We start from the raw sequence: 15099 nt of genomic DNA, 5'->3' as shown, positions 1-15099 counted from the left end.
TGCACATTTTAGAGGAAGGAAAGGAAAATTAGAAAACAGACTTGCAAATTTAAAGGCCCCCAAGAGTACTGAAAGACTTCTTGAGGGAATGTAGAAATTGGATGTTAAGCGTAGAGGAAATAGAGGAAAGGGCGTTATTGGGTGGGGCCAGATTATGTAAAGCTCAAAGTCCTCTTTAACTCAAGCTAGGTTGTACCTTAAAGCAGGAAGCAGGGAACTGTTGGAGTTTATTTCTTAAAGTATACTGATACTAATTTTGGATACAATCAGAACAGTTAAGTATGAGATTTTTGCCTTAATCTGAATGTAAGGTGAAGGGATGGAGAATGAGGCATAAAGTAGAGATCACTCAATAATATACTACATTGTGATCTCTTTATAGTTGTCTTTTGAAACTTATTATACTTTCAGACTGGAAGCCTAGATTTTATTACTGAGAGCATTTCTTTTTAAACAATTTAGTAATATTAATGATAGCTCTTTATAAAGTCCTTCACATACATTGTTTCATTTGAGCCCTATAATTATTTTGTGAGTTATTATCCCCATTTTACAGCTGGGTTGTGATCTCTCCAAGGTCACAAAGTCATAAATCATTGAGTCAGGATTCAAACCCAGGTCTTCTTGTCTCCAAGTCCAGTTTTTCTTTCCATTGTACTGTGCTTTGAATTGCTATTCTCTGATGACTAGCTTTTTTGACTAGCTAGGTTGGTCTTCAGACAATCAACATTTAGCCTGTCACCAGTCTTGACTAAAGTATAGGATCTGTTTTGAGAACTGAGAATTAAATGATAATAAAATAAATATAAGCTCTTTAAGGAAACAACTGGATTATATACAAAAGTTCAATTCAGTAAACATTTATTAGACACCTGTGTGTCAAGGACAGTCTCTGACATCTTGAAGACCTTTGTAGTCCTTCAGATTTCACATACTGATCTAAACTTGATCTTAAGATAAAGCTTTCCTGCTTTATAATACATACACAGATAAAGAAATAGAGTAGTTTTAAAAGGTTTAGAATTCTAATAGTAAGAGGGGTCAGGAAAGGCCTGGGGGATGTGGCTTCTGAACTGCATTTTGAAAAAAGCACTAAGAATTATGTTCCAGACCCAGTGAGGAAGGGAGGCCTAAAATAGCTAACAGTCCACTTTGACTGGATGGTGCAAACTAGTATCATCATAAACAGTATTCATAAAAACTAAATTACCTCAAGGAGAGGGTGAGGCATAGAATTCAGAATCAAGAGGCCAAAGTTTAAGCATTTTCAGATGCCTCTGATTTCATTTATGGCTTTAAACTTCATTCAGTTTTAATTATTCACATTATCAGGGCTATATAGTTAACATAATTAGGGACTGGACTGTGTAAAACATCTTTCCCATTCCGTACTTGTGTAAGTCAATATTTTTTTAGACTTAAGCACAGGACTTTATCTTTTTAAAATTTCAATTTGTTAGTTTGGATATTTTTCTATCCTAGTAAGATCTTTTTAAATTACAATTCCTCTCTTCAACATCTATGTATTTTCAACTTTATGTCATTCAAATTTTTGACTTGAATAATGCCTTGTACTTCTTCATAACCTTTGTAAAAATATTAAACTGGAATGGACCAAGAATAGAGCCCTGTGGCAAGTATTTGAGAGCTTTCTGTAAGGCGACTTATTCTCAACAATTTACATTCTTCAGATCCAATTATTCTTAAGTCATAATTGATGAATGATAATGTAGTCCATATTTATTCACCTGGTTCCTGAGGATTGAGGATATTCGTGAGAAACTTTGTCATATTATTTGCCGATATCACCAGAATATTGACATTTTCCCAGATAGCCATCTAGTATTACAATAAAGGATACAAATTTTAATTTGGTTAGCATTTCTTAAGTAATATGCTGGCTGATACAAAGATTGGTATAACAGAACCTGGTCCTTAGCAGTTTACCATCTTATAGGAGTAATGACTTGTACAAGCATTTATGATACAAAGTACAAAGGATAACATGAACTCAGCAGAAAGGGCTAGGCAAAGTGCTATGAAAAACCTGAGGAGACTAGGATGACCTCACAAAAGAAACCTAGATGTATGGGTGAAAGAGCGTTTTTCCACAAGAAAGTCCCTTTTTCCCCCCCAATAAAACTTGAAAGGATTAGTGAAAAGATTAAGAATAAAATGTCTATTCCATGAGCCAAGAGACAAGACAGTTAAGTTTTTGTCATGTTTCACATTGCCTAGCAAAATAGTGAGTAGAAAGAGATTTCTGAAGCCAGATCTCCTTTTAGAGATGAAGAAAGTGGTCAAGGGAGATTAAGTCCCTGCAGAGCTCACGCTGTGTCAGAAGCATGATTTAAACAGGATTTGAGAGCTTGAATGGACAGACCCAGGGAAAGTTTGGGAGTCCACAAGGCATGGTGGAAGCCTGGTGGTGAGGGGTTGGGGCCAGAGCACCTCTGGCTCCCATGTGTCTAGTTAACTCGCGTCATCTTTCTGATCCTCAGTCCCCTCATCTGTAAAATGAGAAGGTTGGACTTGATGGCTCTTCATGACCCCTTCTAACTCACCATGAGCAACCAAGGACCAGTTCAGATGAGCCTGAACTGACAATGGATCCAGGGAGAACAGATTTGTGGCTTCTTCTAACAGCACATAGTTCCTGGCTGGTGGTGGAATCACCCAAAGGGGAGGATTAGGGAAACAGGACTGGTGAAGGGCAGCAATGTCTGTCTATGACAGAAGATGGTGCCTGAGCTAGACCTGAGCTGCCTGAGCTAGGTAAGGAGAGAGTTGCTCTTTTAACTAGAAGGTCATCGCTTCCTCTCAGACTAGGGGAAAAATTGGTGGGAAGGTGAAGGCAATGAATGGGTAAAGGCAGTTTTTGTGTCTTGGAATTAAGTATCTTGCAGGTAAATAATTTTTTACTGTGGTAAGGAGTAAGGTGTGAGCACCTCACTGGGTGATGGAAGTGGAATTAGTTGGCATTTACATGATATCAAAGAAAGTGAGAAGAGGGTATTACAAGAGCCATAATTATGGATCTCAGATAGGAATAGTTGTGGAAGGACTAAGAAGCAAAATACAATGCTAACTTAGCTTGATTTAATTCTTAGTGAATGCATGCCAGTAATAGAGAGTGGTAGGGCCTGGAGTCAGGATTTGAAGTGAACATAAATTATTACTCTGAAATTGTTGATGTTCATTCATTTCAGTTGTATCCAACTCTTCTTGACAAAGATATTGAAGTGGTTTGCCATTTCCTTCTCTAGCTCATTTTATAGATGAGGAAACTGATACAAATAGGATTAAATGACTTGCCTGGGGCCACACAGCTAGGATGTATCTGAGGCCAGGTTTGAACTGAAAAAGGTGAATCTAATTCCAGTTCGAGGTGTACAATCTCACTGTCCTACTCTGAAATACTCAAGTTCATATCTACTCTCTATATTTTTTCTTACCTATAATTTACCTTATAAGATTTCTTATTTGTGGTTAAGTTGGTTTTTAAAAGCTGGTTAAAAGGAAATAATTTCCTTTCTGGAGAGCGAATTGGAACTATGCTCAAAAAGTTATCAAACTGTGCATACCCTTTGATCAGCAGTGTTACTACTAGGCTTATATCCCAAAGAGATCTTAGAGAAGGGAAAGGGACTTGTATGTGCAAGAATGTTTGTGGCAGCCCTCTTTGTAGTGGCCAGAAACTGGAAACTGAGTGGATGCCCATCAATTGGAGAATGGCTGAATAAATTGTGGTATATGAATGTTGTGGAATATTATTGTTCTGTAAGAAATGACCAGCAGAATGATTTCAGAAGGGCCTGAAGAGACTTAGATGAACTGATGTTGAATGAACTGAGCAGGACCAGAAGATCATTGTATACTTTAATTTAATCTTTTTGTGCAGCAAAATAACTGTATGGACATGTATACATATATTGTATATAACATATACTTTAACATATTTAACATGTATTGGTCTACTTGCCGTGGGGAGGAGGGGAAAATTGGAACAAAAGGTTTTGTAATTGTCAATGCTGAAAAATTACCCATGCATATATCTTGTAAATAAAAAGCTATAATAATAAAAAAAAGAAAGAAAGGAAATGGTTTAAATATTATAAGAAGTAAAGAGAAGGATGTCTTTTAATCATAGTCTTATTACCTGGGATGTTTGGGGCATCAGTCAATCAGTAAACATGTATTAAACACCTACCATGTGCTAGGATTGTACTTGTGAATAAATTGCAGGAACTGCCCTTTTCATTACAAACACCTGTGCAAATTTCCTTTCTCCATAATTGTAATTAGTGCTTCTTCTTTTTTTTTTTTCAGTGTTCCCTAGACCTATTTTACCAAATCTTTGTCTACTTTCCATGTGTCCTTTATTTCAAACCCAGGCTGTTGCCAGTTTCTTAAATTTATCAAAGCACTTAAAGCCAGCACAGACCTTAGAGATCATCCATTTTACACTCATGCCAATCTCTCCATTATACAAACTAATGTCAAGAGGTAAAATGATTTGCCTCATGTTCCCCAGGTAGTATAAGCAGTAAAACTGATATTTGAGTAGATCTTTCATTTTTTCAGTTATTCTATCGTCTTACTAACAATCCAGTAGGAAGTGCTTTCTTGGAAATTATGCTCCCAGTATAAAGAAGTTCATCTGATTGGTTTTAATACCCTTATTTGCTTTTTTTCCATGTTTATTTTGGTAATAGAAGAACTCGTAGACTGAAAATGAATAATTATAAAATAAATTTTTAAGATGCAGGTAGAGTGTGATAAATCATTAAAAAAAAACTAACATGGACTTATGAAGTTAAATTATGTTTTATGTAGCTTTTATGTCAAACTGTTAATATAACTTATTAACTTATAAAATAAAGAATAATACAAATCTCAGCTTCAGCCTTTGTTTTTTTGGTAGGCATAGTTTGGTTGGTTGGGTCTTAGGACTGATAATAGGAGAGAGAGAAAAGGTAGAATCTAGGGACATAGACAACAATCAAATATTCTTAGGAGCTAGAGGGAAAATTACTTGCTGAAGATCACAGAGATTGAGGATTTAAATCGGGTTCTCTACAAAGTTTAGTGAGCTTTCTACTGTGATGATGGCAGTACTTTTGAAAGAAAAAATTTTTTAATTAAAAAATTACTTTTGGGCGAGAGAATTAAAAATATAGTCCCTATGCAAAAAATCTGTTGTTAAAAATATACTTTTTTTTTTTTTTTGCCCAGCCCTTTTTTTCTTTTTAAATTTAAATTTCATTATTTTTTTTTATTAAATCTTTTTATTACAAAGCATATACATGGGTAATTTTTCCAACATTGACCCTTGCATAACCTTTTGTTCCAAATTTTCTCTTCCTTACCCCCCACCCCCTCCCCTAGCTGGCAGGTAGTCCAATACATGTTAAATATGTTGAAATATATGTTAGATCCAATATATGTATACATATTTATACAATTATCCTGTTGTACAAGAACAATCAGATCAAGAAGGAAGAAAAAGAATAACTTGAGAAAGAAAACAAAATGCAAGCAAATAACAGAGTGAGAATGCCATGTTGTGTTCCACACTCTGTTCCCACGGTTCTCTCTCTGGGTATAGATGGCTCTCTTCATCACTGCACAAGTGGAACTGATTTGAATCCTCTCATTATTGAAGAGAGCCACGTCCATCAGAATTGATTGTCGTAGAGTCTTCTTGTCACTATGTACAATGATCTTCTGGTTCTGCTCATTTCACAGCATTAGTTTATGTAAATCTCTCCAGGCCTCTCTGAAATCATCTTGGTGGTTGTTTCTTACAGAACAATAGTATTCCATAGCATTCATATACCATAATTCAGCCATTCTCTGATTGATGGGCAACCATTCAGTTTCCAGTTTCTAGCCACTAAAAAGAGGGCTGTCACAAACATTTTTGTTCATGTGGGTCTCTTTTCCCCCTTTAAGATCTCTTTGGGATATAAGCCCAGTAGTAACACTGCTAACTAATCAAAGGGTATGCACAGTTTGATAACTTTCTGAGCATAGTTCCAAATTGCTCTCCAAAATAAAAATATACTTTTTGAAAATTTTATTAGTATGGAGAGCACCCCATGTATAAACTCCCTCAATCAATATACATCAACTTCTCTAATTTAAAAATTGTCAGTCCTATTCCTTTTAAATTTACAAATTACTGTGTAGTGTCACTTAACCAGTTCACTAAAGTTTATTGTTATGGGACTCAATCTAACTTAAGTTAGGGTAAATTCATTCCAGAATTGTCATTTTGCTAAAGTTTACAGTCCAACTAAATAAGTGAACTTAAAAGAAAGAGTTTTTATTTAATAAGAATTACAGATGTTTTCTGTTTTAATATTAACATTTTTTTCTTTTGGCTTGTCTTTTCTTTTATAGATGCCTAATTTCAGTCTTGTGAGGAGTTTATTATCCTGTCCTAATAAGCACAGTATATCACGGTAAGTTTTATAATGCCTTTAAACATTGAACAGCAGAAAATGTTGAATAGCATAAAGAATCTCTTTCTTCAAAATAACCTGGAAATAGGCTATTCTGGTTCATTGGAATATTCTGGTTAAATGAGTCACCACATATGAGGGAGCTTGGGAAGTTGGTGATAACTATCCTCTTAATGCTAAAAAAAAAAAAAAAAAATTCCCCAGTGTCCTGGTGATGCAGTGGATCATTTGTTCACTTGATTATTTTGTTTATGACCTGGACAAAGTGAGGGAGTGGGGATGATAGGAAAGGCATCTTCTTCCAAGTCTGGAAATGTTCTTGAAAATCTGCTGGGTCCCACATAACATGGATTACCCATTAGATGAAAGTACATAAACCACAATTGATTTAAAACTTGTAAATAGTTTCATCTTTTAAGCTTTCAGAAGCACTTTTGTATCTTTTATTGCCTCTGAGTTATCTCTATGAATATTCATTTATTGTGTGTTGCACACCAAAATTTTGTGTCTTGATTCTGAATAACTAGAAGTTACTCTGTAGAAGTAAAGATTGAGGCTTTTTTTTTTTTTTTTTTTTTTTTTTTTTTTTTTTTTTTTTTTGTTTTTTTTTTTTTTTTTTTTTTTTTTTTTTTTTTTTTTTTTTTTTTTTTTTTTTTTTTTTTTTTTTTTTTAGAAACACATTAGGACACCTTAATCCTTTCTTTTTTCAGATAGGTAAATGTGAGACTTTATCTCTAACATGATAAGTCTGTATCCCCTAAGTTTGTAAATATTAAGGTTTGGTCTTTTTTATTTATTACCACCTCTTTTTTTAATCTTTTAATTTGCATGTCATTTTCTTTTGCTGAAAAATAATGTTTTCTAATGAATGAAGTAGAGTTTTGCCTCTTGTTTCCATCACTGCTTTCCCTAGGTTTCATCACACAACTCAGGTGGTAGGCTGCTATAGTAAAACACAGAGTGGTGAGAAATACACAGACCCTTTTAAGCTTGGTCGGAGAGACCTGACTGATTTATATGAAGATATAAAAAAGGTAAGGTGGCAGGATAAAATAAATTATAAAAATAAATTGAGACAGCAATGCAGGTTCATCGAAATAAATAGAGATCAGTATCAATTGTCTTATTAGCTGGTCAATGTTTTGTTTTAAAGGTAGTTTTTCTCAAAAATGTTTAATATAGAGCATTACCTGAAAGGCACTGTGGACTGGCTTCCAAAGTCCTCCATAATCCAGCCTTACCCTATATATTCACCTCAGTTCCCAACCTGAAACTTGATCCAGACCCAGGACCTACAATCCCCCTCACAAATAATCCATTTTATTTCTCTCTGCCTTTGTTCACTACTCTCCCCAACTGGCATGTTCTATCTTTTCCTCTAAGTCTTACTCATTCTTTAAGGACAGCTCAAGATGAAATCTTTTTCTTAGTATTCCAGCTTATAGTGCTATATCCTTTTTCTTAGTTCTTACTGCACCTAAAATGAATGTTCTAGCCTCAGATTGAGCACTTAATTATTTTCTGTTAGTTTTGTCTATCCTAGCTCCTAGTGCCATCCCCTCCAAGGTTACAAGGTTACTACACTTTATCTTGTAGCTTATCAAACATGGATTGAAGCAGCTAGACGGCTCATTGAATTCAGCTCTGTTCCTGGCATTAAGAAGACTGAGTTCAAATCTGACCTCAGACGTTTACTAACTGTATCACCCTAGGCAAGTCACTTAACTGCTATCTGCCCCTGTTTCTTCCTACTTCCCAGGGTTCTTATGAGGGTTAAATGAAATAATAATTTTAAGACCCTTGGCATAGTGCCTAGCACATAGTAAGCACTACAAAAGTGTTAACTATCATATTAATAATTGTGCTTTTATTAATATGTCCACTTCTTTTGTAAGTTCTTTAAGGGCAGGAACTCTTCTTGATTTTTCTTTCTGGTCAGTGCTTAGCACATGGTAAACACTTAATGCTTGTTGTGTGGCTAATTTATAAGTTCCTCCTGATCATGGATTATCTTGTTTTTCTTTCACTTTGCCCCTAGAGTGAGTATTTGAAATGAGGGGGCATCAAGAAGTAAAAATGACACCAGGTTGTGAACCTGAATAATTGCAAGGATATGGTGGTACCCTAACAGTCATAGGGAAATTTGGAAGAGGGATGAGTTTGGAGGGAAAAGGCTTCTCTTTGGGGCATGAGTTGGAAATATCTATGGGGATTTGAGTTCAAAAAGTTAGACAGTTGATAATGTAGGACTAGAGATGCATGAATAAAACTTGGAATAATATTTGTACCCACAAGAGCTAATGAAAATAACCAAGAAAAAGAATAGGCCAGAACAAAGCTGTGGATGCGTCTATGGTTAGGAATGAAACTACCCAGAGGGTAGTGGAGAAGCCTCCTGGGAGCAGAATAGTGTAAATGGGGAATTGCAGTAGGCAGTTCTGAGACTTGTCTTCAGCGTGGCCATGCCTACCATTGTCCTCTGACTTGCTCCACTCTGAACTCTTTCTGCCCCCTTCTGCTTTGTAAGTTCTCCACCTCCTCTCCTCTGAGCCTGGCATCAGTACCCATGGTGGGTATAACCCAACTGCCACTGGGCCATCTCTCAGATTATTTTAGGGCTATAGCCAGTGTCTTGTGGAATCTCTGTGCTCTATGCCATCAGTGACCAGGAAAGAGTTCTCTCATAGAAAACCCTTATTGTTTTGGCGGATTGTAATCTATATCACACATCTCATGATGCTAGCTTTTTCTCTCAAACCCACTCTTCCAGGTTAAGGTAAAAGGAACCACCATCCTTTTAGTCCTCTAGGTTCAAATTGTCATTGCCAACTCCTTACTTGGCCTTAATCGCACAACCAGTCATTTACCAGATCTTGTTCCTATGTCCACAAAATTTCTCATATCTACCCCCTTTTCTATTTACATAGCATTACTCCATTTCATGCTTTTATGCCTTCCCCTTAGAGAGGCAGGAGCCTCTAAATTAGTCTCCCAGCTGTAAATTTCTCCTCTCTAATACAAATTCTACACAGCTATCAAAGTGATCTTCCTAAAGGACAAATAAAATCTTATTATTCTCTTACTCACAAGTTACAGTGTTTCACTATAACTGCTAAGATCAAATGTGAATTCCGTTTCTTCCTCAAAGTGCTTTACAGTCCATTATTCTGACTTTCTCACCTTTCTCCATACATACTCCTCCCTCTTATGTCTCCGTGCCTTTCCATTGACTGACCCTCATGGCTGGAGTACACTCCTTCCTCCCCTGCTCATAGAATCCTTACTCAGCTCAAGGTCTCTGAACTACATGGACCCTGTCCCAACAACTTTTTTAGCTCTGTCAGAGCCAAAATTAATTTGCTTTTGTCTGTCTCCTCAGTGCCTTGCACATAGTAAACACTTAAGTGTTGATGAATTTTCTATGACAGAACATTAAAACTTTTCCCAGTCAAATTCTAGTATTTGACATGAACATTTGTAAAAGAAAGAAATACTGTATTACTTGTATAATAATGCTCTGAATTTGTGATTTCCCTGGTTTATGGAGTCCCTGTTCGGGAATGTCTTCTACCCATGCAGTTAATGTACTCTGATCTTGAGTTTTTACCCCAGGGTCACTCAGCCGGGCTGAGTAGAAGATGAGACCTAATTCCAAGGCCTGTCTTCTTCCATTGCACCATTATAAATAATAGCTTTACAGATGATAGGTTTATAGCATTTTACCTACACCAAGCCTATAAAGTAGGCACAATCATGCAAGTGTGATTTTTTTCCCATTTTACAGATGAGAGGTTCTCTGACTGCCATCCCCCCCACCCTAGATAATATAGCTAGTAAGTGTCAGGAAGGCTTCTATTACTTTGGCTCTCTGTGGGTTCTGGACATCACAGTGAAATAGATCATTTATTTCAGGAATTATTGGTGTCTACAACAGAACTTAAGGAAATGTGTGAATACTACTTTGATGGCAGAGGAAAAGCTTTTCGACCAATTGTTGTGGTGCTAATGGCCCGAGCTTGCAATATTCATCATAATAATTGCCGGTGAGTTATGTTCCTTGGAATACTTTATTAATGAATCCTGTATAAGGAATTTGTTCTCCTTAATATCTAGGAGAGGGCCTGGAATAGGGCAGGTAGCTCATGATTACTTGTCTGTTTATTCTGAAGTTTGAGAAGTTTTTAAGATCCCAAGGATATTTCTTAAAGCATCTGTAAATACTAAAATGATCTCTATTTGAAGAACAACTTTTCCATAGTCGAATGGGACCTCATTTGACATTTATGGTCCCTTGAAAACTTGCTGCTTATTAGTAATTGGAAGGAAGAGCCAGAATCAAGCTTCTTCCTCTTAACCTGACTCAGCCACCTCTTCAGCAGTAGTTTGATATCTACAAGCCAGAAAAGGCTTTAGCAGCTAATTTTCTCTCCAAGAAATAAAACTTGTGGGCATACAGGCTTGTTTAATCATTACCCAGATAGAAAATAAAATTAATAAGTTTAAAGATTGCTTAGTATAAACTAGTGAAACAGCATCAATATATTAACTAACTGCTGGTAAGTATTTTGCCATGGCTGTCTGAAATGCTAATTCCTAAAGAAAAACAAACTGTAGAAGAAAATAGTCATGAAATAAAGAAAAATGTTTTGGCTACTTAGTTTCAATAATAATTTTTAAAGGGACTTTACATACCTTTGCCCCTGTTTTTAAAATTACTGTATCAAGAAAAATAATGTTTTGCAAATTTAAAGCCCATGTAAATTTTAACTATTATTGTTTTCCTTGAATGAAATAAATTAGAGACATTGAAAATAAGCACTGTTATTGAGTCCCTCTAATTAGATATTCTTTGAATTTGCTTTGTTGAATGCTTTTTGCAAACTTGTTTGCCAAAAAAATGTAGGTGGCTGAAGTGAAATGAAAGTGGAAAAAATACCCATTGGTTCCTTAGAATTAAGTGACTATGTTCAAATTGAGTCTGCTTTGAGTTTTGGTAGCCTTCCTATTTTTTCTTACAAAAATTTTAAACATTGGAGTTATCTGGAAATCAGGCCATGTCAAATTCATTAGAAAACCTCAGGAAAGAAAAGTTCAAACTGTGATAAGTGCCATCCAGATGACTTTAGGATCTACTTTGTTTCCTTATATACTAAGAGCACTTTTTTCCTTTTCCCTCGGTTGGGAAGAAATCTTCCCTTTCCCCTGCTGGCCTTGCCACCTAAAGTAGTAAAAAGTATCTTGGAAAGCTGGGCCATTTAGAACCCTCTTTACTGTCAGCAGCTTGCAGTGTGATCCAGAGCTACTAGAATAGTGGTTGCTTGATTTCCTTAGAAGCAAGAATTATGTGGGTCCCCCCCAAAGCTTGGTAGTATCTTACATGTACATGTAATACTATATTATAGGATAAGTCACAGGATAATAATGATCTCTGAGAAAGATTTTTACCAAGTAGCAGTGGTAAATGCACACAGGAGAAATAATAGGAAAGAGCTGTCCACAAGCTGCCACTTTTGCTCATTCAGTTTCAGCATTGTATTAAATTAAATATATTTTGTACATTTTTCTCCAAACCTGTGGTTTCATTGGCTTGGAACATTCCCAGTGTGCAGCTTCTCTCCACAAGTCTATCAGCTAGTATGGAGCTTGTGCTCTTAAGAGTATTATTTGGTGCACTGAGAGTTTAGTGATTAGCCACACTAGTTTAGAGATTAGTGATCATGGCCACAGTCAAGTCTGAAGGTCAACTTTCTGTACCATACTCATTTTCAAGCCACCTTTTCATAAAGCTCTAGAGCTCCAAGGTGCTTGGTGCAGACCTTTTGTGCTAAGGTTCTTATGAAGCCCACTGACTGCCACAGTCTGGATGGATCTCAGAGGCCTATGAACTTGGAGAAAGAAAACACATTTTTATTTACACTACCTGAAATGTAGCGTTTCTTTCCATTACATAAAGCCCCTTTCCCTAGAAAGAATCTATAGCCATCGGGCCTCCGCTCAGAAAGCCACAGCAATCCCTGGACTGGGCCAACCTCAGAACCAAGCCACACTTGACATGGCAGCCCTGGAGGGAGGCAGCTTTAGCAAAGGTGTCTGTAAGAGGTTGCTGCTTTAACATCGGGGAAGCACGAGGACCTCCAGTGTCTCAGGGTATGCTGCCATTTCCCTGCTGCTTCCCACCAGGAAGTCCCAGGCTGCTGACATACACAGCTTGTGGAAATGGAGGTGGCACTCAGCCTGTGAATGCATGAGAAAGGCTGGAGACCTTAACAGTTGTTTTAAGGTAAGTTCCATTACTAACCAGTAGGCAGTATGTCTTTCTGTCTGTCTGTCTGTTTACTAGACCAAAATTCAGTTAACAAAGTAGTCTGGTAAATGAACTTTGATATTTAAAACAACTGTAAAAGTCTATGCCTTTCCCATTGCATTCAGCTGAAATGATCAGAGGATTTGGAACCGTAAAGGACAGAAGAGATGATCTAGGCCAGGGGTTCTTAACTTGGGCTCTGTGAATTTTAAGACAACAACTTTGTTTCTGTGTAATTGGTTTCCTATGTAGTCCTGTTTCATTTTATGGACCTAAAAAAAATTTCAGAAAAGGGGTACCTCCATATACTTTACTAGATTATCAGAGGGGTCCATGACCAAAAACAAACAAACAAACAAACAAACCAAAAAAAAAAACAGGTTAAGAACTCCTAATCTCCCTTATTTTACAGATGAGGAAATTGAGTCCCATAAAGATCAAGTGACTTTCCCAGGTTCACACAGCAAAATTGGAATCCAGCTCATTTGGGTCTCTTCCTAGCAAAAAAAAAGGTTTTGTAAGATAATTTGTCCACTCCATTATGATCAACCTAATTTGATCTGGAAGCACTAAGGACTGTAACACATGTGAAATAACAAATTCTTACATAAATGGCTGTTTATCTTATTATTGAATCCCTGGCTTAAAGACATGAGTGGATAGTATTTTTGACCTATGGTCCTTATGTAATAAAATAGAAAGATACATCTTATTCCCTTTTTGTTATATAAGATCAGTTCCTCTGAATCTTTTATGATGATTTGAATTTCCATTCTTGTTTATGGAAATTTAAGTTTTTCATTGTTTTTGGTCCTTAAGTAAATTCAGATGTTTACTCCCTCCCATGCCTTTAGATTAGGAGTTTGGAGAACAGCCATTGATTCAGTATTCTTGTTATCTTCCTCCCATATGAATATGATAACACTTTGCTTTTGTTGTCTATAAGTATACTTTAAATTTCAGATTGGAAGAAGTTGGGATGTCAGAAATCATAATTTTGTAGCTACAAAATTTAATTGGTAGTTTCCTGGTAATTTTCACTTAAGCAAGAGAACTGATTGCATGAGAAATAGATAATAAATTATGGACTTTGAAATGTTTCCTGTTAAGATGGCAAAATTCCCATTTTTATGTGAGTCGTACAAGAAAATCAATAGTCAGAATTTTGTATTTGTATTCTGATTTTCTCTGTTCTCTTTAAACCTAACTATCATAGACTCATCTTCTTTTAGTCAATGCAATGCCATGATTAATGGGCAGATTCCTAAGACAAGTTAGATTAAAACTACTCAGAACCATTTTTTCCCATTAGGAGAAAGGAGCGGTACTACCACTAAACAAAGTAGTCACTTTAAAAAAAAAAAGTGTAAGTAAGCAAGTCTTTTTCTTAACAGGTTCATTCAAATAAAGGAAAGGCAGTTTAGGAAAACTAGAATGATTCTCTTTAAAAGAAATTAAGATTCTATCTTAGATCTGTGTGATGTTTTCACAAGATGATTGCTTTGACATTAAATTTTGGAGTTTATTCTAAAAAGGCATTACTTTCCATTAATTAGTGATATGCAAGCAAGTCAGCGTACCATAGCCTTAATTGCAGAAATGATCCATACGGCTAGTCTGGTTCATGATGACATTATTGACGATGCAAGCTCTCGAAGAGGAAAACACACAGTTAATCAGATCTGGGGTGAAAAGAAGGTATGTTTGTGGCATTTAAGTGGTGATTGGATTGTATTCAGTTTTTAGATTTGCCTAAATCTTTTTTTTTTTTTTTTAAACTGCCATAATGATCATGTTAAAATGTTTTTCTGAGAGTAAATTTGTAAATCTTAAAGAGCTATAGAAATATGAACCGTGCTGGATTTATTGATATATTGACAATAGATATTTAGTACATCAGAAAAAGCTATATAACAAATCAATTAGATAACTCTAATTTTGGTGGGGGAGGGGGGGTTCACAATACTCACAAGGGAAAAATGTATTTTTGTGGCTCAAATTTGAAAAGGCTATTGTGGTATGATGGGTGGAGGGCTAGCATTGGAGTCAAGCTCTGGGTCCAGGTCCTGTCTCTGACACATACTAATTGGGTGACCTTGGTTAAGTCACTTAAATTCTTAATTGCCCCCAGGGAACTCTTTTAAGACTAGAATGTTAAGTAGTTGCTGATCTACATCAGTGAACAAAGTTTCTATATCTGAAGTTTTGTACTAAGCCCATTAGAAATCTATACCCAGGGGACAGCTAGGTGGTACAATGGATAGATAGAACACCAGCCCTAAAGTCAGGAGCACCCGAGTTCAAATCTGGTCTCAGACACTTAACACT

General features: G+C 36.1%; 1 protein-coding gene across 1 annotated transcript in view; it reads left to right on the top strand.

Annotated features, from left to right (window-relative positions):
- PDSS1 (decaprenyl diphosphate synthase subunit 1) overlaps positions 1-15099 on the top strand; it is a 34638-nt gene that overhangs the window by 2579 nt on the left and 16960 nt on the right. Inside the window, exons 2-5 of the mRNA XM_003771853.4 lie at positions 6406-6467; positions 7381-7501; positions 10380-10510; positions 14328-14469. Of these exons, the coding sequence (XP_003771901.2) occupies positions 6406-6467; positions 7381-7501; positions 10380-10510; positions 14328-14469 (456 nt within the window). The remainder of the gene's footprint in view (positions 1-6405; positions 6468-7380; positions 7502-10379; positions 10511-14327; positions 14470-15099) is intronic.

Source organism: Sarcophilus harrisii, chromosome 5 (assembly GCF_902635505.1).
Source record: "Sarcophilus harrisii chromosome 5, mSarHar1.11, whole genome shotgun sequence".
Lineage (NCBI taxonomy): Eukaryota > Metazoa > Chordata > Mammalia > Dasyuromorphia > Dasyuridae > Sarcophilus > Sarcophilus harrisii.
The sequence above is the reverse complement of the archived record's forward strand: the minus strand, read 5'-3'. Positions and strand labels throughout refer to the sequence as shown.